This window comes from Sinocyclocheilus grahami, unplaced genomic scaffold (genome assembly GCF_001515645.1).
Source record: "Sinocyclocheilus grahami isolate Dianchi unplaced genomic scaffold, SAMN03320097.WGS_v1.1 scaffold440.1, whole genome shotgun sequence".
In the NCBI taxonomy this organism is placed as follows: Eukaryota; Metazoa; Chordata; class Actinopteri; order Cypriniformes; family Cyprinidae; genus Sinocyclocheilus; species Sinocyclocheilus grahami.
The window spans coordinates 801,061-827,432 of record NW_015505619.1 but is presented as its reverse complement, the minus strand read 5'-3'; the positions used below and the strand labels follow the sequence as shown (position 1 = coordinate 827,432).

Sequence of the window (26,372 nt, the reverse complement as noted above, 5' to 3'; positions counted from 1 at the left end):
TTCGTTGTGAAAGCGAAACTACTTTGTTTAATGGATGTATGAGGAAATACATCAACTCTCACCGTGGACAAAGCGGAGTCCAGCCCGCCTCAGCGCACGCTAAGCCGGGGCTTCCCCTCACGCTAGGCCACTGTGTTTTTCGTTGCCACTGATGATTCAAACGCGAGTTTTGAGCAGTGTAGAGTAGCACTTGTTGTTTGTCATTTCTCCGATCACAAATGCAGACAGAGTTTTATGTTTATGCAGCACGATGCAATGCAATGCGTAAAAAGACAGTACAAGTCATTATAATCAGTAATTATGTCCCCACTGGATGCAACAAATGCCTCGTTTGTAATGGGTTTTCATGTTTTTGTCTCGTCGCTCCGGGACACGGCATCACAGTATGGTAAGGGGCGTAACATTTCCGTCACACGCTTGAGGTATTCGGCCAATCACAACGCACTGGATAGCTGGCCAATCAGAGCACACCTCGCTTTTCAGAAGGATGAGCTTTGTAAAAATCGACGCGTTTCAGAAAGGCGGGGCATAGAGGAGAAACAATAATGTACAGCATGTGGAAAATAATGTGTTTTTAACCTTAAACCGCATAAACACATTTCATTACACCAAATACACCAAATAATGTTCTTTTTAGCAACATCATATGACCCCTTTAAGAGTTCTGATGCAAAAGTAAAAAAAAAAATTCTTCTAAAATGAGAATTTTTCTCAGGCTTCTATGTTTATATTCAGTTATTTTCACTTTAATCTCAATGAAAAGAACCTAGGAGCCTGAGTTTTTTTTAAAAAGAAGCTCATTTTAGAAGAAAATTTCAGATGGCACTTGGATCTCATTCCATCCTGATAATATAATAATAACCACTATCACATATCTTGTTTATTTCTTATTTGAATTCAGTTGTGCGTTATGTGTGTTTGTGTTTACCTTTGAAAGACTTTGCTCTTATTTTGGTAACAAAATATTCGGTGGGAAATTAATAATCATTTTCTACTTAAAAATGAACTTTGTAGTCGGTCCCTACCTGGCCTGAGTGTTAGCTAAGTCAGGAGTAGAGTGTGTGTGTGTGTGTTTTAACACGTTGTGCAGGATTATAAAACAAATAAACTGCGAAGGTTTATGGAAGAACGTAACTTTGAATAATATATAAGTATCATATTAACGTTACTGGAAGAATGTTTCTTCATAACTTTGAGAGAACCTTGCCAGAACGTTAGCCAAAGTTCTGAGAAAGTTCTCTGCTAGCTGGGTAAGTAGGACAGTGTGTTGTTTATTAACTTTATTGGCACAAATTCTGATATAATGGTTGTCTTGCATGAATGTTTAAGTCTGTGCATTGTGTGAAGGGAAAACAAACAACAAACAGAGATTTAGGTGAAAATCCCAGGTTATAGCACTTGCCTTCTTACTATTTCAGTGACTTTTTTTAATGAATAAAAAAACGTTCATAACATAGTGACACCTATAACATACTATTTAATGCAAACTGCTGTTTAATGATCTTTTATACTACAGTTTAATGGTGCAACATCAGCAAAAGTTTTATTACACTCTTAAAAATAAAGGTGTTTCAAAAGGTTCTTCAAGCGATGCCATAGAAGAACCATTTTTGGTTCCACAAAGAACCATTCAGTCAAGGGTTCTTTAAAGAACCATCTCTTTCTTACCTTTTTATAATCTGAAGAACCTTCTTTCGCCACAAAGAAGCTTTTGTGAAACAGCAAGGTTCTTCAGATGTTGAAGGTTCTTTATGGAACCATTTAGACAAAAAGGTTCTTCTATGGCATCGTGAAGCACCTTTATTTTTAAGAGTGTAGATGTTAATAGAAAATAAAAATGCAAAGTTTTAAATGTGACTCTTGATTGACAGTGCACACGTTCCTTTGCTCACTGAAGCGGTTCGTCTGTACTGTATGTTGTAGTTGATCTGAGGGATGAAGCGTGTGGAGGTGGTGGTGGTTGGAGCAGGTGTGGTGGGTTTATCCACTGCTGTGTGTGTCGCTGAGATGCTTCCACATTGTTCTGTGACCGTTATTGCGGAGAAGTTTTCACCGGACACCACCGGTGATGGAGCTGCTGGAATCCTCTTGCCCAAAGAGTTTCCTGGTGAGATGATGCATCAAACCTGTCATTATATCATGTGTTTGGGATTGTGCATTTCCGTTTTTAAGGCAACCAACCAGTCCAGTCTAAATGGATTGTTATTGTCCTCTCTTACTAGACATCCCTCTTGAGCGGCAACGGCGTTGGTTCAAGGAGTCGTTCGATCATCTTCTCGCCGTTGCAGATTCCCCTCAAGCCTCAGATGCTGGCGTGTACTTGAGCTCCGGGTAAAACCCTGATAACAAAAAAAAGCAAAAAGATGGTATATTAAAGTGTTTTTCATCTTTCATAATCTCTACTTTGCTGCATCTTAGGTACCAAATTTTTAAGGAGATACCCTGCGACAAAAAGCCCTTCTGGTCCGATTTTGTGTTTGGATTCAGATACATGACGGATCGTGAAATGAAGCGCTTCCCTAATCATAAGTTTGGTCAAGCGTTTACCACATTAAAGTGTGAATGTCTGAGCTACCTGCCATGGCTAGAGAAAAGGTACTGTTTAAAGTTGTAGGTAATTTTAATTGATTTATTTTGTGTTTATTATAAAATGTATAGTTATACACTGCTGGTCAAAAGTTTTAGTTTTTTTAAGGAAGCCTCTTCTGCTCACCAAAGGCCTTGCTTATTTGACCAAAAAATACAGTAAAAATAGTAATATTGTGAAATATTATTACAATTTAAAAGAACTGTTTTCTCTTATAATATGTTTTAAATTGTAATTTATTTCTGTGATGGTAAAGCTGAATTTTCAGCAGCCACTACCCAATTCTACATTGTCAATTTGATCAATTTCATGCATCTTTGCTGCATTGAAAAGGCATTAATTTCTTTATTTTCATTCTAACCGTATACTTTTTATTGGTAGTGTGTCATGGTTTGCACAAATTTGTTATTTTTTTCTTTGAAGGATAGGATGGATGTGACATTGAAGACTGGAGTACTGGCTGCAAATAATTCAGCTTTGCATCACAGTAATAAATTACAATTTAAGATATATTGAAATAGAAAACAGATATTTTAAATTGTAATAATATTTCACAATATTACTTTTTACTCTGATCACATAAATGCAGCCTTGATGAGCATAAGAAACTTCATAAAACTTTATTATTCCAAAGTTTGACTAATAGTGCATTACAGACAGTTAAAATATATATATATATATATACAGTATATATATATAAAATAAAAAACTGCACTCACACAATTTATAAACAAAAAAGAAATCTACAGGGGAATTGTAATCTTATAATAAATAAAGCAGTGTTATGTTTTATGTTTTCCACTAGATTAAAAGCAGTTGGAGGTCAGATCATACATGAAAAAGTGACTGATCTTCATAAACTGGCCCTGAATTACGATGCCATCATGAACTGCTCAGGCCTCGGCTCTCGTTTTTTGGTGAAGGATGAGGAGGTCTATCCAGTACGAGGACAAATGCTGAAGGTAAGCGCTTCGTGGCTGAAGAACTTCATCCGAGATGGAGATGGCAATACCTACATCTACCCAGGCATCAGCTACGTCAGCATCGGAGGCACGCGGCAGGCGGATGACTGGCGGCTGGAGGTGAATAAGGAGGACAGCGAGGGGATCCTGGAGCGCTGCTGTCAGCTGGAACCGTCTCTGCGAGCAGCTCAGGTGATGGGTGAGTGGGTGGGGCTGCGGCCGGGCCGGGTGAGCCCGCGGGTGGAGCACCAGTATCTGCATGTAGAGGGCCGTCAGGTGCCTCTGGTGCACAACTACGGTCACGGCAGCTGTGGTGTTACTCTGAGCTGGGGAACAGCGCTGGACGTGCTCGATCTGCTGAGACGGAGTCTGTTTGAAAAACCACCTCAAGCCAGACTGTGAATCTATCATGTGCTGTGTAGTCTTATGCTGCTTTACACTTTTATGCAGATAGTTTTGCATGTACTACTGATGAGAAATGGCACTCTAATCTTAATAAGATAAATATGACATCAGTTTGCACCTAAAATGTTTAATAATTTCTGTATTATTAATTGTTTGATTTCTACATGCCACTAATTTGTAGGTGGTTTTCAATATGGAGGTAGAATTTGTTTACAGAATCTCAATGAGAAAATGTAAAGATAAAATATGTAATCATATGCCAGTTTATTATGCTGCGAGTTTGAAAATAGTATTAATTTATGCAGTTCTGTTGCCTTTAACTAATGAAAGATTAAACTTTACTGTATAATTTATATAAGATTGTCAATGTAACAAAATATTTTAATGAAGAATATTGATTTGACAAGAATGTTACTGCGGTCAAGTGTCTTATTTCGTACAAAACAAAAGTACTCCTTCTGTGTTAATGGATATCAGGAATTCACAAATGACCACTAAATTCACTCATTTCATTATTAAGGGAAACTACAGTTGCAATGTGTTTGTCTAAAAACGATACCAGGAATTACCCAGCCCTGCATCTTAAAAAAAGCCCTGAACCTTTCCATCACACACACACACTTAAGTTATAACTTAAGAATACAAACATTTCAGTTCTGATGACAAAATATTGTATTCAGTAAGTATCATTTAATTTATAATCTGCAAAAGATCTCCCATCGTTTTCCCACAAAATTGTAATTTTCTGTCTGTTTGGCTGTAGTAAAACACCCACAGATATAGCAACAAAAACCAAGATTATACATAAAATAGTCTCTCCATACGTACATGTAAAAATGAGCTGAGAATTGAACAACCGTTTTAATCTGTCTCGGAGGAAGACAGCAATTGTGTTTGTGGATAATACAAGACTTCTATATCTTACAAATGGTTGTCAAAAGCAGAAATGCTAGAACATGCATAATTTGTGAGAAGGTGTGACATACTAAAGCAGAACCAGCACCCCAATTTCTGTAAGAAACAAGTATTGAATTTCACAAATATATGCATGCGTGTGTGTGTATATATATATATATATATATATATATTTGTAAAAATGAGCTGAGAATTGAACAACCGTTTTAATCTGTCTCGGAGGAAGACAGCAATTGTGTTTGTGGATAATACAAGACTTCTATATCTTACAAATGGTTGTCAAAAGCAGAAATGCTAAACGTTTAATCACGTTATTAAAATGTTTAAATATTCTACAGTCTAAGCATGCTGATAACATTCAGTGCAATAATTTTTTTTCTTTTACAAATAAACATAAAATCATGATTTTCAAGCTTTGTCCAGTTTTATGGTTCTGTAGGAGCTGAAGATCACGTTATTAAAATGTTTAAATATTCTACAGTCTAAGCATGCTGATAACATTCAGTGCAATAATTTTTTTTCTTTTACAAATAAACAAAATCATGATTTTCAAGCTTTGTCCAGTTTTATGGTTCTGTAGGAGCTGAATGATCAGTTATTTTAGACTCTTGTAGACTGTATCTGCATGTGTTCCGGTCTCAGAGCATCTCTCAGGTGTGTTCGGTCCAGTCCAGTGAGTCTTCTGTGTCCTCTTCCTCCAGCTCCTCCTGGAGGTCTTTTCTCTGAAGCACACTGGAATAACGTCTGGAGGGTTTTGGGCCAGATCTCAGGCCGATCTTCCTCTTGGTGAGGTGGAACTGAGCTTTGACGAAGTTGTAGAATTTGTACTCGTACTCCATGCGCTCATAAAGCACCTGCAGGGCCTCTAGATTAGGAGTCTGTTTGCGGACGGTGCCTGTCATGTTCCCCAGCTTCCTGTATTCTGAATCAAACAGAGCCAGATTTAGACATAAATTATTTTAATAAAGCTTAATAAAAAGTCTACTGTGTTGTACATTAATTCTACATGGAGTTTATGACAATACTGAAAGTATATAAAAAGCATATATTTTTATATACTTACAAGTTATATAGAAATTGTTTATTCAAATAAATTTTGTAGTTATATTTATATCAATATACATATTTTATATACATTTTACACCCTATTCTAATTATATTCTTTAAAAAAATACTTGCCCCTTGTAGATTTGCACTCTATTCATTTACTAACTGCTTGTTTTATTTATTTAAAAAAAAACCAAAAAACTAACACTAGCTTTTCTATTCTTTTTCTATTCTATTCTATATATTTGTTTTCTTTTTATTTATTATACAATTAACAAAAAGCAAAAAAAAAGGCCTCTAACACTAGCTTGCTCTAGTCTTTTTCTATTCTATCGGTTTATTTATTTATATTCTATTTATTTATTATATAATTAAAAAACCTTGGTACGTGTACTGCGTTAGGCTAACTGAGACTTGTTATAGCACTTGTGTATCGTTGATCTTTTGTTGATTTTGATTGCTTCCATCGTCCTCATTTGTAGGTCACTTTGGATTAAAACGTCTGCTAAATGATTAAATGTAATGTAAATATATATATAGTTAAATTTTGTATTTAAAATAATTTTAAAAATATAGAAATTTAAATTAAGTAATTATTATAAAATTAAATGTCAAAATTTACATTTGTAATTTTTTTTAACATTTCTGACACTGCACTGCCTTAAAGATTTAAATTCATTAAAAAGTGCACAAACGTGATTACAATTACATTGGAAAAAAACGTCACCAGTCAAACTACCTGAAATATACAGCTTATATGTTTTTATCCTGAAATCTTGATGCTGAAAAAAACAACAACCAACTTTGTTACCGACTAACCATCTACAACATCTGCTTGCGTGCTAAACATCATCTCTGTAAATCTGAAAAAAGTCTCACCTGAACTTTTGTAGATGTTCAAGACGTCAGAGAAGAAGTGTGGAAGGAGTCTCTCCAGCAGAAGCAGCACATCCTCAAGTTCCTCCAACACTCCTACCAGCAGGTAATGATCCAGAACGTTCTGCTTGGCCGTCTCCAGCGCCCACAAACACGGCTCTCTAGTTCATGACAGATGATTGCACCACAGATCACTCATGAGCATCTACTGATAGTGATGGAAGCTTTGAAACATTTACGAATCTCTTGTTTTTGCATCACTGTTTTGGAGCTTGGATAAAAATGCTTGAAATGAATCATATAAATAAAATACGAGTGTAAAGGTCACCTGCACTGAGGATGCTGCCCACAGAAATATGGGATAATGTAGAAGAGCCGGGGATTGGAGCATTCTGGGTAACTTTCCAAGATGCACGTGTTGATGTCCTTTGGTCATTAAGAACATATTGGAAACATTTACATTTATGCATTTAGCGGATGCTTCTATCCAAAAATGAACAAAAGCAATGCATCAAAGTGCCAACAGTAACATTTCACAGTTAGTTATGCTAGTGCTGTTACACTGATATAGCTGTTGAACTGGACTGAAGCTCTGAGAACAGTGCTGTGTTTGTTTATATATTCATCCACAAGGGGTCTGAACACACAAATGCTGTGACTGTGGGGTCATTCATATCAGTCTCCAACCAACCAACCAACCAACCACCCACCCATGCCTGGCTATTTCCTGCTGCTGAGCAAACAAAACCCCAACATTCCAGGGAAAGTTGCAGAAAATGAACAGACGAACATTTGTATTTAATCATGCATACCCATGTGTATTGTATAGAACGTATATGATTGCTTTGGTATCTTTAGAGAAACTGTAAACATCAGATGACGTCATACTGTACATTCGCAGTACTGTGCACCGCCTGTAAAGCACCACCACACGTCACACTAATGACGGACAGGAAAAGCAGCAGCACAGTCAGTCAGTCTCACACTAAATATAGACTGAGTAAACTGTGCTAATAAACGCTGCCCGCTGAGCAGTGAAGGAGGCATTCATGTGAATCGTACAGTACACACTTCATTATGACAGCGCAGTTCATTCACTCACTTCTCATTACTGTACATTTGTACGTGTTTCTCTAGCTTAGCTTCAACTGCTACTTTCTTTAAAGCTCTTACTAAGTATCTCTCGTCGTCTTTCATCCCAGGGGTCCGGACGACGTGATTCTCTTCCCCCCTCCAGTCACCGAAGCGCCGGAAGAAATAATTGGACAGGAATCGGTTGATGGGATCTCTGATGATGTTGATGTGCACGGGCTCATCCGTTCTGAACCTGATTACAGTACAGAGAGGACTCATGTTAGAATATACCTTATTTTACATCTTCACCGTCATTCATGGCAAAGATGGAAGTAAACAGCAGGGCTAGTTTGGTTTTGATATTCCACAAATATTCGGCAATAAACATCATTAAAAGGGTCATATGATGCAATTTAAATTTTTCCTTTCTCTTTGGAGTGTTACAAGCTCTTGGTGCATAAAGAAGATCTGTAAAGTTGCAAAGACTAAAGTCTCAAACCCAAAGAGATATTCTTTATAAAAGTTAAGAGTCAGCCACGCCTACCTAAAACGGCTCGTTCTAACACGCCCCCACATACCTACCTCACTATGTGGGAAGATTTGCATAACACCGCCCAATTGTTCACGCAAAGAAAGAAGGCGTAACTTTTATTCTCGCTGTAGTATTGTTGTCGCCATGTCGTGAAGACGCTGTGTTTCGTTGTGAAAGCAAAACTACTTTGTTTGGCCTTCCAAAAGAGGACGATATCCGCTTCGTCATGCCTAGAGCACGAGTTTTGAGCAGTGTAGAGTAGCACTTGTTTGTCATTTCTCCGATCACAAATGCAGACATGGTTTTATGTTCACGCGGCACGATGCAACGCAATGTGTAAAAAGACAGTATAAGTCATTATAATCAGTAATTATGTCCCCACTGGATGCAACAAATGCCTCGTTTATAATGGGTTTTAATGTTTTTGTCTCGTTGCTCCGGCCGGGACACGGCATCACAGTATGGTGAGGGGCGTAACATTTCCGTCACACGCTTGAGGTATTCAGCCAATCACAACGCACTGGATAGCTGGCCAATCACAGCACACCTCGCTTTTCAGACTGATGAGCTTTGTAAAAATCGATGCGTTTCAGAAAGTCGGGGCATAGAGGAGAAACAATAATGTACAGTATGTGAAAAATTATGTGTTTTTTTTAACCTTAAACCACATAAACACATTTCATTACACCAAATACACAAAATAATGTTCTTTTTAGCAACATCATATGACCCCTTTAACTCTAAAATGGCTTTGCAGTTTCCAAAACAGTACTACTGTCAACTGTGGAAGTCAAATAATATTTCACAAGCTTTGTTCCCTATTATTTTTGCTCAGTATGACCCTTCTAACAGGAAATGTTCTCTTTGGCTGGCAAGGTTTATGAACAAACATTTTTCAAGTAACATTAATAGTTCAAAATCCCAGTTACCTGGTCTTTAATAATGCTCTCAAAATTTCAGCACAAAAATATTCATACATCGCTCTCTTTTCGGAAACGTCTTCTAACATTTTTAAACGTTACTACATTTTTCAGAATGTTCAGAGGACATTCAAAAGTAACATTCTCATTTTGTTAAATCAAATCCAAATAATCAAAATGGAGTGTTCTCTTAACATTCACATAACCAAGAAAAACATTTTTAAAAATAAAAAAAACGTGACGTTTTGAATGTTCAGAGAACATCTAGAAATAATGCTTTCATAAAGTAATGGGAACGTTAGCAAAACATTCTTAGAACATATTTTTATTAGCTGGAAATGAGCATTAATCTGCAAAAACTATAACATTACTTTTGCTACTTTCAGGTTGCGCTAGTTCATTCAAACACAAATGCCACGTTCTTGAGTCTTAATTATTATTTGTAGTGAAAATAACCTGAGAAGACTTTAGCATTGTTAATATATATTTTAAAAAAAGTATGTTGGTATCAGAGATGTAGCTCTAGATTGGTTTATTTCTTATTTGTCGAATAGGTCTTTTTCTGTAGTGCTTGGAGATGCCTCCTCTTCTCGTGCTCCTTTATTTCATCGGTCTGAAAAGCGAGGTGTGCTGTCATTGGCCAGCTATCCAGTGAATTGTGATTGGCCGAATACCTCAAGCGTGTGACTGAAATGTTACGCCCCTTACCATATGATGCTGTGTCCCGGAGCGACGAGACAAAACCAGTAAAACCCATTACAAACGAGGCATTTGTAGCATCCAGTGGGGACATAATTACTGATTATAATGACTTATACTGTCTTTTTACACGTTGCGTTGCATCGTGCCGCGTAAACATAAAACCATGTCTGCATTTGTGATCGGAGAAATGACAAACAACAAGTGCTACTCTACACTGTTCAAAACTCACGTTTAAATAGTCAGTGGCAAATTCTTTAAATATGAAAACGTACTTAGTCTGCGAGTCAGCATTATTTGTCAGAACACCGGCATTGTAAGCTACTCTCCCAGGAAACAGTCCACATCCTCTGTAAAATGCGCTGCACACATGAATATTTGGATTGAAGCGTTCTGGAACAGTGTTGTAAATACAACTTAACCACTGATTTCTAGTTGTGTCCTCTTTTGGAAGACCAAACAAAGTAGTTTCACTTTCACAACGAAACACACAGCGTCTCCACGACATGGCGGTGGCCAAAGTTACACCTTCTTTCTTTGCGTGACCATTTAGGCGGCGTAATGCAAATCTTCCTACACAGTGACGTAGACATGTGGGGGCGTGTTTAAATTAGCCATTTTAGGAGGGCGTGGACAAGTCTTAACTTTTATAAAGAATATCTCTTTGTGTTTGAGACTTTAGTCTTTGCAACTTTAGGGATCTTATCTATTCACGAACAGCTTGTAACACTCCAAAGAGAAAAGAAAACTTGAAATCGTCTCATATGACCACTTTAATAATAATTGCAGAATTACAAAATCAAAATTCAAATCAATATTTAATTTATTTGATGAGTTGCCATGAGTAAGATACAGTCATTCGGATCTCTGGGTTTACTTGCCTGCTAAAATTGAGAAAATGCACATGTCGGGTATAAAGAAATGGCTGAGGAGTTGTGCTGATGTTTCTAATCAGATTTTCCTACACAGGAATAAAAGAAGAACAGTTGAAATGAATTACTAGTGATGGTTCAGTGGTGGCTGAAGGCTCTCCTCATACAGTATATAGACCTACGGGAATTATAATGAATTAATTCAATGGCAGCTGATGTGATGCTCAAAAAATAAGAAATTGTTTACATTTTTAATTGACAATGATCATTTTTGATTACCTGTTCCCGTTTGGTGAGTCTGGTCTTGTTGTGAATATCAGAGGAGATGAGGGTGAACTGATGTCTGTCCGCCAACATGCGCAGCAACAGAACTATAGTGCGACTTCCACACTTACCCACCCTGTTATACACAACCTGACTCGGGAACGGTAGAGTCTGCAACAGAGAAAACTCTTACAACATTCAAAGCGTTTTCACTAAAGAACAATCTTACATAATAATGGCATAAACATGCATATGCATCAGTTGAGTACAGGATATTACATGCAGTGCTCTTACTCTGGGTGCTAAAGATCCGTGGCCACCAGCAAATCTCCCTAAAAAGTTTTAAATAAAATTAAAATAAATAGAAGCGCACCCGCCATCTACCGTACATATAATTGTGCATATTGAATTTCACAAGCAGGCAGAATCCTTATAGTTCTTGAGAAGAAATGCCAAATATTCCATCCATTCTCAATAATTGCACATTTATTAAGTTTAATCTGTATAATATTTGTAGACTTCATAGCTTGGGTACTAAAATGTAAGCTTGGTATATTATAAATGGGCATTTTAAGAACCAATGCTTTGTCAAATCCACAGGTTCTTCCATGCCTCCATCAGTTTTGGTGACTGCTGTCATTGCAGGACAATGAAAGGCCTCATATCATGAGTTTACATGGACTCGTGTGGAATTCATTGGTGGGTCTCATGAGCTGCTGTGAAAGCCAAGAATAACACTGCTGTCATATAGACTCATAGTGGAGTTAGACAGTCCGCTCTTTATGAACCTTGACTGATGCATTGACCTGAGAACAGAACTACAGTAACAGGCTTTGCTAACACTTTATAACTTTAACAAATCATTAAGGTGCATTCAATTAGTGAGACACATCAGGAAACGTCTGTTCATATTGCAACAAATGATGTGTTTAGACTCTAATATTACTATACAATACTTTTAAAGGACCTATTAAAATTATATAAAGTTTTATAAAATGTGAGTTTTGAGTCAAACGTCCAATTACACAAATGCTAGCAGTGGGGAAAAAAACTGTTAGATGAACAAGGGGGAAAAAATACAACAACACGGATATACACTTAAAATATTAACTAAATGAATAAACTCAGGACAAGTAATATATACATTACAGGCAAGCATTTCATATTGCCAAATCAGATTCCATTGTGACAGCTTACCCAATGACTCCTGATAAACAAATACAGTATGTTTGAGGTCTTACCGAGATAATATCCCACATCCAGCAGGACTTTTGGCGCTCCTCCGTCTAGCTGATATAACACAGAGCCCAGGCAGAAGACGAGGAGAGCGGTCAGACAGAAGAACAAATCCCGGCGCGATACTCGGAGCAGAACCACCGCGAGCCAGTTCCCCCTGCGGCTCCTCACGCGCATGTAGCCGCTCAAGTGTTTATGAGAGGGGGGATTTCTGAAAGTCATCATGTTCTCATGACTGGAATCCAGAGAGATGATACTGTATTAACACACTACCTATGTCATACTTGTCTCCATGTGTTCACGTCTCCAAGCTTTACCGTGCTTTGGCGGCGTTAAACCTGCTGCATGAGTGCATGGAGGTTTGGGGGCGTCAGACCCCCAGTTTGGGTTTCTCTCTCTCTCTTTTTTTGGCATATACATATATTCATGTTTGAATAGCATTTAAAAACGTTTCAGGTGCCAAAAACGTAAAATGACAAATTAGACGTTGCTAACATTTCACTTTTCCTTCAATGCTTTTTTTTTTTTAAAGATTTATTTTTAGCGTTTTCGATTTTATGATAGGACAGTGCAGAGGAGACAGGATGCAAAGTGGGTGAGAGAGAGGGGGCGGGACCGGGAATGTCCTCCAGCGGATTCGAACTCGGGACGCTCATAGCGCAATGGCCATATGTCATTATTTTGTAACTTTAATGTGCGCTATTTACGGTGTTCTGAGGATTTGTGCTACCTCCCATTAAACAGATAGGTAGCACAAATCGATAGCGAAAAATGCTACCCATCAGATTGTGCTACCAGCATCTTATTCTTGTGGTTTGAGGCTTTTTTTTTCATGTCCATAACTACCCCACCTTAAACCTCCCCACCCATTACCCGAAATTTACCCTTAAAACAGTGCAAATATATTTTTGGTAGCACAATCTGATAGGTAGCATGTTTCGTCGGTACACCTGGCATCATTCATTTCGTTATTTAGCTGTACAAAACAGTCCGTTGTGCTGCTTAATACTGCAAACTGTCTTTTATTATTGTTATTTTAACAAATTCTCAATAATAAACATACTGGTTTGTATAGCAAGTAGTTTTACCGTTTAACGTTACTGCACTTTGAATCAGTACTGACTAATGAATCGAAAATCTCGCACATCCACAAAAATCGTAGCTCAATTACTTCCACGTTGCGAAATAAGGTAGATACTACAGCACATATGTGACCCTGGACCACAAAACCAGTCATAAGGGTCAATTTTTCGAATTGATCAATTCCATTGATGTATGGTTTGTTAGGATAGAACAATATTTGGCAGAGATACAACTATTTGAAAATCTGGAATCTGAGGGTGCAAAAAAAAAAAAAATCAAAATATTGAGAAAATCACCTTTAAAGTTGTCCAAATGAAGTTCTTAGCAATGCATATTACGAATCAAAAATTACGTTTTGATATATTTACAGTAGGAAATTTACAAAATATCTTCATGGAACATGATCTTTACTTAATATCCTAATGATTTTTGGCATAAAAGAAAAATCTATAATTTTGACCCATACAATGTATTTTTGGCTATTGCTACAAATATACCCCAGCGACTTAACACTGCTTTTGTGCTCCAGGGTCACATATTATAATTTAAACACTATATTACACATCTTACATTTCCAGCCTTTGCAAATTATACATGCTAATTCTTAGAAAGGTATGTAGTCAAATGACTAAATTATATGGAAATAAACAAATTAGAGCTTTTGACTTTATTAGTTTTTAAAACACGTCTCTTAAAATCCATTTAAAACCTTCACAGTTCATTCACACCAACTTGCATTAGTCCATAAAATAACAGAACCCTTCATCATCTCATAACAGAATGTTATAGATTAAAATAGGTATGATAAATGCTACAAGAAAATAAATCCTATATTACAGAAGAAAATAAATATGCTTTGAAATCAGAACGTTACCGAAAATATAAGACAATGTGGCATACAGAAAACATGCTTTTTAGCCCGGGGAGATTTTGAGTTTCTACTGTGCTGTCTAAACCCTAGAAGGACAGAAAAAGTCAGGTAAGGACAAATTCTAGCTGGAAAAACATTCAGCTGATTCATCGGGAATCAGTTCAGCAGTGGTTTTTAAGCTGGATTTGTTATGTGCTTTCGGTCATCTATCGCTCTGCAAAGCTGCTCCCACAGTTCTGAAATCCATTATGGAATCACACATATCTCTGACAAACTTCTCAATGGGATCTGTGAGATATGAAATGAAGTCAAAGTCAGACACATTTGTCCAGAACGTGCAAGTGACACTCATCATGCTGTAAGTCATCAGCAGACAGACTCACGGCTATCCGATGCTGCTTCAGAAGCTGACGGCCTCTCGTCTGATCCATCACAATGGCAATGTCACCCAAAGGTTTGTCCAGATCTTCAGAATATCTCTGGACCAAAGAGAACGGCACTCCATAACGGCCATGCTGAAAAACAGAAATGAAGAATATTAACTAGATTTAACTAACTAGATTTTTAAATTTTTCTGAATAAAATTTAATCTTTGCCCATGCAAATCTAGTTGCTAAAGAGTGTTTTTATTTTGTTGTGATATTGTTGCAATCTTATACTTAACCCTTCGGTGAAGTCAACAGGGTAGACAATAAGCATAACTTTAAAAAAAAGACTATTTTGTACTAATATTTTTATATTCTGTATATTTATTCTTTAATATTTATAATTTTGAGGGAAATCCATGAGACTATATTCAACATTTATTTTTATAAAAATAATAATAATAATAAAAAATATATATAATACGTATTATTTTCAGTTAATACAGTGTGTTATTAAAAAATGGAGCACAAGTATTTAAAATATAATATTTAGAATATATGGGTTTTGCATATATTTAGACTTCAAATTGCTATGTTTTTATCATTTTCCCCATTCATTGGTGGTAATTTTTTTAAAATGAAATGATTGTACTATATTTTGTTTCAATAATATTTATTATTTAATATTTTGTATTTTTAGGGTATTTCATGGTAATTTTTGTAATAATATAAATCATAGAAAAAATATTTAATACTATTTTCAAATAACAGTTAATTACAATAAACAATTAATTACAGTGTTTAAGTTATTTTCAGTTAATACAGTGTGTTATTAAAAAATGGAGCACAAGTATTTAAAATATAATATTTAGAATATATGGGTTTTGCGTATATTTAGACTTCAAATTGCTATGTTTTTATCATTTTCATTTTCCCCATTCATTGGTGGTAATTTTTTTAAAATGAAATGATTGTACTATATTTTGTTTCAATAATATTCATGATTAATTTTTGTAATAATATAAATCATAGAAAAAATATTTAATACTATTTTCAAATAACAGTTAATTACAATAAACAATTAATTACAGTGTTTAAGTTACAAAATACAAAACATTAAAAGAATTTCGCAGATGATTTATTTAGACTTTATTACCCCCCAAAACTGATTTTCAGATTCTATTTTCATATTTTACATTACTATGGTAGATTGTAAAGATCACTGTAAAGTGTGACTATTTTTAAGACCATCTATCCTTTTCTAATCATGTCTGCATTTTTTGTTCATAAGAAGTGTCACAAAAGTCAAGTTTTGTATCATTCTGATGAAGGACAAATCAAAAAAAAAAAAAAAGTTAAACTTAACATTTTTCAGTCAAAATGCCCGAAGACCAAAGACAATATACACCATTTATCTTTAACGCCAATAAATCAAGTAAAAAAAAAAAAAAAAAGACATAAACCTTGTCAGAATATGGCTCTTCTGTGAGGTCGATGCCATCAGAGCACAACTTTTCCTCCACTAAAGTCTCCAGGTTGGGTGTTTTCCCAGAGTGAACTTTCTTTGCAGGTCTATAAATGAGCGATTTGGAGATCCTGGGAACTTCTGGACAGGAGTTTGACTTAGATGTGCTCGTATGAACCTCCTTTCTACTGAAACCAGCGTCAAAGCCCTTCAACGACGGCAGTGGAAGAGGTTTTGGAGGAACTGGAGGTTTCATGCGCTGTGTGCATGGAGGAAGATCATCTACAGGCACCTCTTCATACTCCACCACTGAGACGCTGGAGGACGGCTGAGCTCCGTTTCCAGTCTCTTCAGACTCGTCAGGTGTCAGAAGATTCTCCTCAGTACTGTTGGGCTGCTTTCTCTCAGGACTTTGCAGATGAAGTTCCTCCACTGAGAAGCAAAGTTTCCTAAGCTCAGTTTGAGTAGACGGCTGATCCAGCGCACCGCAACTGCGACTCAGGAATCTTCCTCTGAACATGCCATGGTTTCTCCTCTTGATGGAGTCGATCTGCAGTGGAAGTGGAGCGTCCTGTCTGGTTTGTGGGTTTAACCTGCTGGAATGGCAGAGGGGTGGGATGGGAAACTCAGGGGAGGAGAGATGGCTGGACTCAAAGCCTGATGAGGACCTGCTTAAATGAGACGTCTTTTTGCCTTTGCCTACAAGAAGATTCATGTAAAGAAGATGTGATTCAACATGACAGCAACACACAGGAAAAATATGAGTTATACGAGTTTGGAATGAATCAACAGGAAATATATATTTTGAAATTAAACACTACCAAGGGCACATTAAATCATCAAAAGTAATAGTAATGTTATAATAAATTGCATTATATATATATTTATATATGTATGTATGTATATAATGTTGCTCTTTTGAACATCATAGAATCCCCCCCAAAAAATATCGAGCAGCACAACTTCAACACTGATAATCAGAAATGTTTCTTGAGCAGCAAATGAGCATATTAGAATCATTTCTGAAGGTAATGATACCGAAAACTCAACTTTGCATCACAGGAATACATTTGACCATATGTTCAAATAGAAAAGAGTTATTTTAAATTGTAATAATATTTCACAATATTACGAATTTTACTGTATTTTTGATCAAATAAATGCAGCCTAAAAATAAAAGCAAATAGTTGAAAACAGTTCTGCTGATTAATATCTGTTAAAACTGTGATGTTCTTTTTTCAGGATTCACTGATGAACAGAGCATTCAAAAGAACAGTATTTATCCGAAATAGAAATCTTTCGTAACATTATAAATGTCTTTACTGTCACTGTTCATTTCTTTAAAAGTTCTTTTGAACTGTAGTGTATTTACTTGAGACAGATCATACAGTAGACCTTCGGAAAGTTCTGCATGCAAAGAGAAACTGGCATGTTATGCAAAGTGATGAAATATATAGTTTACGAGAGAGGAGAACGTTCTGGATGGAAATGAACAGGAGCAGACAGGAATAAGCAGGCAGTTCAGATGAGTAGATCATAGAGCGTTTTATTCCATAGCTTGGTCAGTGACACAGACAGAGCTCAACCGCCGTCAGTCCTGTGACCCTCGGATCCATGAACACGGACTCTGGAGGTTTTTTTAGAACATGAAAGACATTTTGGATGAATCTCTCAAAACCTGTCAAGAACATTTCAGGGTCATCTATAATCCCAAAATCAGAGTTATATTTTGCTTAAAGAAACAGGACCGTTCTGAACTTTTTACATTGCAAGATGTCAGGAATTAAACACAGTCCCCCTTCTAAAAAAATCTCAAAATTACTGTAATGCAAAAAATAACTGTAGAATTAATTCATTTTAATACAAGAAATAAATTAATAATATTACAGATTAAACAATATGAACAAAAATATTTATATTTTAATTAAATTCATGATATTTTAAAATATAAAATAAGATATTATTAAAATCTGTATTAATACATTTCAGGGTCATATACAGTATAATCCCAAAATCAGAAGTTATATTTTGCTTAAAGAACTGAACACTATTTTTAGGACCATCATGAACATTTTGCACTGTGAGACCGTCAGGATTAATTTTGTTTTTATGTAAAATAATATTAAAATTAGTATTAATGTATTAATGTTTCTCAAATGCTGCTTTTCTGCCTTTATGACTAATTAAGAAAATAGTATGATAATGACAAGCAACACAAAAATTCTAAACTAAAACATCTGGATGCATTACTGTAATTAGAGTTTGCACTTGCATGTATTCATTTAGCATTTACAGGTAAATGTAAAATTAAATGAGGGGAAAATGTGTTTAATAGATATAAAAGTGAAGAAGAAAAACAAACCGAATTCACTTTAAAAGAGGCTTTTTCTTTAAACAACTTGTAATTTTGTATTTTTATAAAAATCGATTTTGGGGTGAAATGCGTCCTGGACATGTTTTCATGAGATTCAATCTTTTCATTCAGACTGAATTTCTAAAGACATTTTGATGTAATCAAAGCTCTTTCTCTTTACCTGTGGAGCAAAATGTGTCGTTTTGTTTTGTACTGTAAATATATCTACTTTAGTCTCATATGTTTGCATATCACAAATGATTTTTAGGCACATCTAAAGATAACGTGCAACATTCTATCATTTTTACTAGAAAAATATACACACACAAACAGCAACGTCTCGCAAGCACAAGCAAAAAAATAATGACACGGTCAACTCTTCACATTCACATGAGCATGTTAGGACTAGAATTATTCTGTTCGTCTAAACCAAAGCAAAGGAACATTTCTGTGATCAGATTTCAGCCTGTAACAGCGAATAATATTGATTCAGGACTGATTCAAACGTCCTCACTCTTTTGGTTCAACACAAATTCAGCGAGCACAAAAAACGGCAGTTCTCGAGTGGAAATGGACTGAAGTGAAATCTCAACGCAAAGTCACATGACGAGTAACTGATGCCGTGCTGTCGGAAACATGGATGAGAGATGCTGTGAAAGTCCCAGCGGAGGCAGAGAGAGGAATGAAAGCAGATCTGACTGGATTCATGCAGAGATCACAGACAGGAGGAAGAGGAGGGCTGGAGAGTCACAGACGAGGAAGGCTGTCATTACCGTTCTCCAGGTTCTCGCTGCTCTCGTAGCAGCCCGAGTCACGAGGAGAGTCCGCTGGCGGCGCGCTGCTCTCCGACAGAAGCTTCTCTTGGGAGTCTCCGGACGATCCCTCGCGCTCCGGGTCACTGTTACCTGCAGATCAAACCACAGCAACATATGCTGAAGACACAATCACTTTTTTTGCATCTGGCCCATAATGAATATTTGCAATGCATATAAATCATATTAATTTATTTACATGATGTATGACGCTTTCAAAAAATGCTTTTTATTTAAAATAATCATTAATGATGTATCAAAGCACATGCTTATTTTCTAATTTTATGTCATGGATTTAACTGTAGCTTTAGTTTGTGAACATTTTTAGCGAATCTTTTTTTTTTTCATAGGGTTTTGAAGTATTTAAATGAATAATAAAGATGAATATGGTAATACTATTATAGTAATTATATTCCTTACTACATTCCTAATCTCCATTTTGAAATGGAGAAATTCACAAATTTTTGGTATGTATAAATATTCATACTGTTAAATAAAAGGTTTACCATTACAGATAAATACTAATGGTATAAATACATATAATACACACTACCATTCAAAGTTTTGGGGTTGGTAAGATTTTTGAATGTTTTTGGCATTTATTTGATCTGAAAATACAATAAAAACAGTAATATTGTGAAATATTATTATGATTTAAAACAAGTGCTTTCTATTTAAATATATTTTTAAATGTAATTTATCTCTGAGATCAAAGCTGACTTTTCAGCATCATTACTTCAGTATCACATGATCCTTCAGAAATCATTTTTAATATCTTTTGTAACATTATAAATGTTTTTACTCAACAACTGAGAATTGTCACAATTGACCAAAAAAATAAAAATTTAGCCTAAATTGTAAATGGTAGTATAAGATTTATAGAAAGTCTTTTATAATCAATACAGCTACCAACGTCTTTTAGTGACTCATTATTAAAACAGTGAGAACAGCAATCGATCTGTCAGAGTGAGTGAGTGAGAGTGTGTGTGTGTGTGTGTGTGTGTGTGTGTGTGTGTGTGTGTGTGTGTCTCTCTCTCTGTCTCTCTCCTGCTCCAGCTCGCTGTGTTTAACCTGGCCTGACCTACCGCTAATGGGGTCTATAGGTGCCAAATGCCAAACACACACCCTAACACATGCCAACACTTTGTTTCTTTACTTGTTCATTCTCATACTCGTTCCTTATTCTGTTGTTCTGTACTATCAAGTGCCTGACATCTGCTGCATCCAGATTACTGGAGATGTTTCTGGATTTGGGCTGGAGCCAAAGATTCTTTGCAGAATTTTGTATAGGTAATGTGTGTGTGTGTGTGTGTGTGTGTGTGTGTGTGTGTGTGTGTGTGTGTGTGTGTGTGTGTTTGTCTCTCTCACTGTCACACTCCTGCAGCAGCTCGACGGCGGTGAGCAGCACGGCTCTGTGTTGAGGATCTCGGATGTTCAGCTCGTCCAGATCTTCCTCCTCCAACAGTTTAAACGTGTCCAGATCCTCATAACCATTGAACAGGAACGTGGGCATGTGCTCCTGCGGGATATGATCATTAACTGAAACTAAAACTCAATTTTGTTGCTGAAATACAATAAAATATGAATACTACATAAAAAAAATCTCTCCATTAATGTTCAATTCAGTATTTTATTATGCATTTTTAAAATCAAAAGATGTACATATCTGTTAATATTATTTACTGGACCTCTGCTAACATGAACTAAGAATGAACACTTATATTTTTATGAACTTACAATAAGAATGATTAATAAATACTGTAACAAACGTATTGCTCGCTGTTACTTAAATGCATTAATTAAGATGAACTAATGGGACCTTATTTTAAAGAGTTACCAAAATTACTAACTAGAAAACTAAAACTAAACGAAACACTTAAACAGTAATATTTACAATAAACAAAAACTGATAAAAAATTTAAGAAATAATTAAAATGACTTGTTTGTCTGATTGGTCTCATTTTCATTTCATCTCGCCAGTAATGCCTGATAAAGCAGTGTTTGTGAGCACAGTGCTGCTTTGTGTACAGCGTTACCGCGGAAACCACTATTTTTACCACTCCAAAAGCTGCACCTAGTGGCAAAGAATGAATTTGCATTTTCATTCCGACCAATGCGAAAAGACCAACAAGTGGGCGGGCAATATGCTAATGTTTCATGTTGACGTCAACATGAAACGGCTTGGGATTCGTTTTAAAAACGACTCGTTTCAATGTTTCAGAATCGACTCTTTCTTTTGAGAGACAATAACTTTATACACGGTGCACTTTCAGATTTAAAAATTTGCAGGATGTTTTCATTCACTTAGAGCTGTGTTACACACTGCATGAAAGATAATTTTCAAAAATCCGTAATAGGGGCACTTTAATAAAAATAGTATAATATATAATAGTATATTTATAATGTTAAAATAAGACTGTGGTGAACATAGTAATACTATACCATTAAAATATTGCATCAAAAAGTGTCACATAATGATGCAATTAATTGAACGGAGCGTTATTGCGTTACTTTGAGACTGATGCGCTCCAGAAGCTCCTCCACAGAGGTCGGTTTAGGAGGCCGACTTTTCTTCCTCTTCTTCACGCTGCGTTTGGGTTTCTCCTCTTCCTCTTTCAGCACATCCACGTAGATGAACTTAAACGTTCCCACTTTATTACTGAGGAGCCCCATCCACGTGCCCATGGGCGGCTTACTGATGATGTCGATCAGATCTCCTCTCTGGAAGAGCAAACACACGCTACAGACGCAGAGCAATGGAAGCCGATGGGCAGTTTATTTCTGAGAGACCAGGCATCTGACCTTGAGTTTGAGGGAGTCGGTGTCATACGGGCTCGGGGTGAAGTCTGTGTGAACCAGAGCTCGGCCACAGAAAGGCCCTCTGTACGGGAGCTCGTCTTCATCACCGTCCTCTGATTTCACACTCTCACGGTTACTGGTGGACGAGTCTGTGGTGCTGACCGTCTGACCGCCTGCAAAACAACTCCTGCTTTACACACGTCTACTGACACTGACCATCAACAACCTGGTATTTTTTGAGCTACCATGTAAATACCATGGCATATGAATATGATAATTATTTAGTCCCATAGTTACAACATGACCATAGTTCTTATTTGTACATTTTTTAAACAGATAAACTCACTCATGGAGCTCTGTCCGCTGAGGGAACTCCTCAAACTCTCCACTGATCCTCCGGCCTTGAGTTTGGGTTTATCCAGAGAGTCTGTGTCCGTGTGAGGAGACTGTGGGCTGCTGGGAGCTCGGCTTGGGCTTGACTGAGAGTCGCAGGGAACAACAACACACTGAAATCAATTCAACTGCCAACAGAGAGCGCCAGATACTTACAAATGAAGCTGTGTTGTAAAACGCTACATTCTGCAGGTGTTGACCAGTACTAAATGGCTGTTTGTCAAGTCAAGCATCACTATTAGATCTGAACAACCTAAAAAGCAACCTTTGAACTAGCAACCTTGATGATTTTTGCTTGGTAGATCAAAAATGGCAAATTCTTTTGATTTGGGCCAGTCAGCAAGCGCTACTCGGAATTAGTAATTTACAAATTGCTGTCTTCGCAAGTTCAGACTGCATTCTGCTTTGACAAAAATGACAGATTTGCTATATTGGAACTGCTAAAATCAACAGTCTTTCCAGTGTCGTGCATTATGAATGAATCTTTATCAAACAATCACCTGCTCCGATGGAGAGGAACTATATTTCTTGGATATGCGTTTCCTCATGGTCTCTTTAACAGATTTCACCTTCTTCCCCAAAGAGATACGGGAAGGTGTTGGAGATCTAGACACATCTCTCATGCTGATATCACCGTTTTCATTCTGGAGGACAGATATTATGCATCTTAATCTTCTCAAATGATAAGAATGACATGGAATAAGTCGGTCATAAATATATCTGAATGCATTTAGAACAGATTTTATGAATTAATTTGCACGTTTACAACGTGTCCTTACTGTGGGGTCACAGCTGCTGTTGCTCATGTACACAGATCGGCTTGTGAGATCAAATCCTCCAAAGCTACAGGTCCTCTGTGACACAAACAACAGTTAGTAAAGCAATATATGGATCAAGTTATATCTCTACATTGAAATCTTGACATACAATTGACACTTTCAGTGAATAATGACTTAAATTGTGTAAATTTTTCACACAAAGCTATCATATGACAAGGTTTCTGTTATTTTGGAGCTTGACGTCCTCCTGGGACATGGCAAATAAAATAAAATAAGAAAAAAATAAAATAAAATAGTAAATAAAATTTAAACAAGAACAAAACAAATAAATATAAAATAAAACAAATAAAAACAGGTTATAGCTTGCTACAGATAAACAAATACACAAAATAAATAAAATAAAAAAAATAAAATAAGCACTACAATATATAAAACAAAAATAAAAACAAAATATATAAAATATAAAAAATAAAATATATGGAATAAAATAATATAAAATTAAATGAATAAATACAAAAATTAAATAAAAATATAAAATAAAATCATAAAATAAAATATATGTACAAAAATATAAAAGAAACAAAATTAATAAAAAATAATAATAACAAACTAAATATAAAAACATAACAAAACCAAAAAATAAAATAAAATAAAATAAAATAAAATAAAATAAAATAAAATAAAATAAAATAAAATAAAATAAAATAAAATAAAATAAAATAAAATAAAATAAAATAAAATAAAATAAAGCAGCACTCACTCCATGGTAGTTAGAAGGGCTCAGGGCTCGTCTCATCTCCCCATCCGTAACAGAGCGGGACAACCTAGGCTCGACCTCACCGTCTGCCTCAGAGAAGGAGGATCCGCTGCCAGCGTCCAGCCCAGAAACCGCTCCACCGGGTCCCGAAGTGGGCTCCAGCCCTTGACTGCTGCTGGACTTACTGAAGGCCTTGAAGAGCTTGTGGCTGCTGTAGGTGTCTAAGCTGCTGGAGGAGGGAGACGTGGTCAGACTGTCCGAGTCTCTGTCCAGAGACAGCTGTTTATGAAGCACGGAGCTCAGACCATCACCCTGGGACACAGCGAGACGCCTGTGCACCCCAGAGTACAGAGAGACGCACTCCTCGCCCGACGGAAGCACTTCAGGACTCACAGGGTCTGGATGGGGAAACATGAAATCTTAGTTGATCCTATTCATTTTCTTAATACACATACCTGGAACAATTCATCAGTGCAAATTCTAGTTCAAATAATTCAATGTTTGGCTTTGTAATCCTTCATCAAATGAAGGTGTAGGTTTATGAAATGCATTCATTCCTTACCTTTTGAGCCATGTTTTTTGGCCTCATCAATTCTAATAAGCTTCTTTCTCACACGTCGAGTTGAATTGACAAGTTTATGAAGTCGACGAAAGGTGACAGACTCTTCCAGCTCATCTTCCGACTGTTCTCTCGACTGTATGGGATCAGGAAGAGAAAACTGGTTAGGGTATAGCTTACTACTGATGAAAACACACAATAAGATAAAATATTAACAAAATAAAATAAATATATAATCAAATAAAAAAAACTATATAAAAGAGACAAATATAAAATATAAAAACATAAAATAATCATAAAAAGTAAAATAAAATAACAAAAAAATAAAAAAATGGCTGAAAGTAAAACAAAACAGAACAACACAACACAAAAAACAAAACAAAACTGAATAGGACATATCTTACTACTGATAAACACACAGAAAAATAAAAAAATAAAACAAAAATAAAAACAAAACAATATAAAATATAAAATAACATAATATCAACAACAAATATAAAACAAAACAATATAAAATACTGAATACAATAATATAAAACAAAATAAATAATCAAACAAATCAAAATAAAACATTAGACGCATTCAAATAACAAAAGAAGAAAAGAAAAGAAAAGAAAAGAAAAGAAAAGAAAAGTGGTTTACCATATACAAGGTAAAAGGTCCATTCAGAGACTTTACATGTAATGGAAAGTATTTTGACTCATTATTGACCACATACTTTCAGTGGCCTTCAGCATATGGTAAACCAAAAATCCCCCGTGTGCAAACTATAAAAACAGATGACTTGTGAACTGAATAGAGAGACTCTTAAACTCATGAACTTCAACAGGTACAATAACTGGTCCTGCAGCGATTGTGCTCCAGAGAGGACTGATTCCTCAGATCATGTGTGTTGTTGAGGAGAGCTGTGATCAGACACACCGTGTTCACTTACTAGACCATTACACAGGTGAAGAAACCCCACAGACACACGCTGAGCCACATCTAGAGACCAGAATATCACAGAGACGGAGGGTGCAGGACTCGTTTCTAGCTTATTTTCAGCAGGTGGAGCAGCCTGTATTTCTCAGAATCATCTGTTTTAGCGGCAGACAGATGTGAGCTCAGAAACCACACGCAGAAGAGACAGACACATCTCGACTATAATTACCCCATCATTTACGATTCATACTTATAATACAGTATAGCACGTGTCTGACAGCAGGTGCTATACATGTGCGGCTCTCGCTACACTTCAGTCCCATAAAACATCACAGGACTTGAAATAAACCCGGTGAGATGTCAAATCTAGTCAGTGTGAGACCATTAGAGTCTGAGCGTTTGCTAATGTCTGCTATAAACGGCTCTTGTGTGCGAGTCTTAGAACTGAACTATTTCAGCGGGTGGGATGTTATGCAACTGGCATCTGTAAAATTCAAGCAGAGAAAGTCAAACTATTGTCATTGATGAAAACACTGTAATAACAGGTCATATTTTGGACGTGTTGGGAAACTCAGGCGTCTCAGCATGCTGAATTCCTCACTATTTCTCAGAATCATCTGTTTTAGCGGCAGACGGATGTGAGCTCAGAAACCACACGCAGAAGAGACAGACACATCTCGACTATAATTACCCCATCATTTACGATTCATACTTATAATACAGTATAGCACGTGTCTGACAGCAGGTGCTATACACATGTGCGGCTCTCGCTACACTTCAGTCCCATAAAACATCACAGGACTTGAAATAAACCCGGTGAGATGTC

The 26,372-nt window shown here is 36.3% G+C and overlaps 3 protein-coding genes across 5 annotated transcripts in view; 1 reads left to right on the top strand and 2 right to left on the bottom strand.

The window, feature by feature from the left end:
• The window catches only part of ddo (D-aspartate oxidase), a 9,900-nt gene extending 5,402 nt beyond the window's left edge, over window positions 1-4,498 (top strand). Inside the window, exons 2-5 of the mRNA XM_016233897.1 lie at window positions 1,924-2,107; window positions 2,223-2,331; window positions 2,419-2,595; window positions 3,393-4,498. Coding sequence (XP_016089383.1) covers window positions 1,936-2,107; window positions 2,223-2,331; window positions 2,419-2,595; window positions 3,393-3,951 — 1,017 coding nt within the window. The 5' untranslated portion in view covers window positions 1,924-1,935 and the 3' untranslated portion in view covers window positions 3,952-4,498. The remainder of the gene's footprint in view (window positions 1-1,923; window positions 2,108-2,222; window positions 2,332-2,418; window positions 2,596-3,392) is intronic.
• A 1,021-nt stretch (window positions 4,499-5,519) lies between these two features.
• LOC107552018 (uronyl 2-sulfotransferase-like) lies at window positions 5,520-12,539 on the bottom strand. Its single transcript, XM_016233828.1, has 8 exons — window positions 12,395-12,539; window positions 11,169-11,324; window positions 10,899-10,978; window positions 7,966-8,119; window positions 7,121-7,218; window positions 6,796-6,953; window positions 6,111-6,117; window positions 5,520-5,784 (listed from the first exon to the last, which is right to left on the bottom strand). The coding sequence occupies exons 1-8, from the start codon at window positions 12,410-12,412 to the stop codon at window positions 5,520-5,522; spliced, it is 936 nt and encodes a 311-aa protein (XP_016089314.1). The 5' UTR covers window positions 12,413-12,539.
• A 1,868-nt stretch (window positions 12,540-14,407) lies between these two features.
• Window positions 14,408-26,372, bottom strand: part of LOC107552076 (SAM and SH3 domain-containing protein 1-like) — a 99,949-nt gene continuing 87,984 nt past the window's right edge. For 2 of the 3 annotated variants that reach the window (XM_016233895.1, XM_016233896.1), the window contains 12 exons: window positions 24,629-24,761; window positions 24,070-24,464; window positions 23,310-23,384; window positions 23,031-23,174; window positions 22,484-22,616; window positions 22,141-22,310; window positions 21,850-22,059; window positions 20,707-20,857; window positions 19,300-19,431; window positions 16,172-16,872; window positions 14,727-14,858; window positions 14,590-14,631 (listed from right to left, as the gene is read on the bottom strand). In XM_016233895.1, the coding sequence (XP_016089381.1) occupies window positions 14,590-14,631; window positions 14,727-14,858; window positions 16,172-16,872; window positions 19,300-19,431; window positions 20,707-20,857; window positions 21,850-22,059; window positions 22,141-22,310; window positions 22,484-22,616; window positions 23,031-23,174; window positions 23,310-23,384; window positions 24,070-24,464; window positions 24,629-24,761 (2,418 nt within the window). Of the gene's footprint in view, window positions 14,632-14,726; window positions 14,859-16,171; window positions 16,873-19,299; window positions 19,432-20,706; window positions 20,858-21,849; window positions 22,060-22,140; window positions 22,311-22,483; window positions 22,617-23,030; window positions 23,175-23,309; window positions 23,385-24,069; window positions 24,465-24,628; window positions 24,762-26,372 lie in introns of all 3 variants that reach the window. The other variant, XM_016233894.1, reaches the window with a different exon arrangement.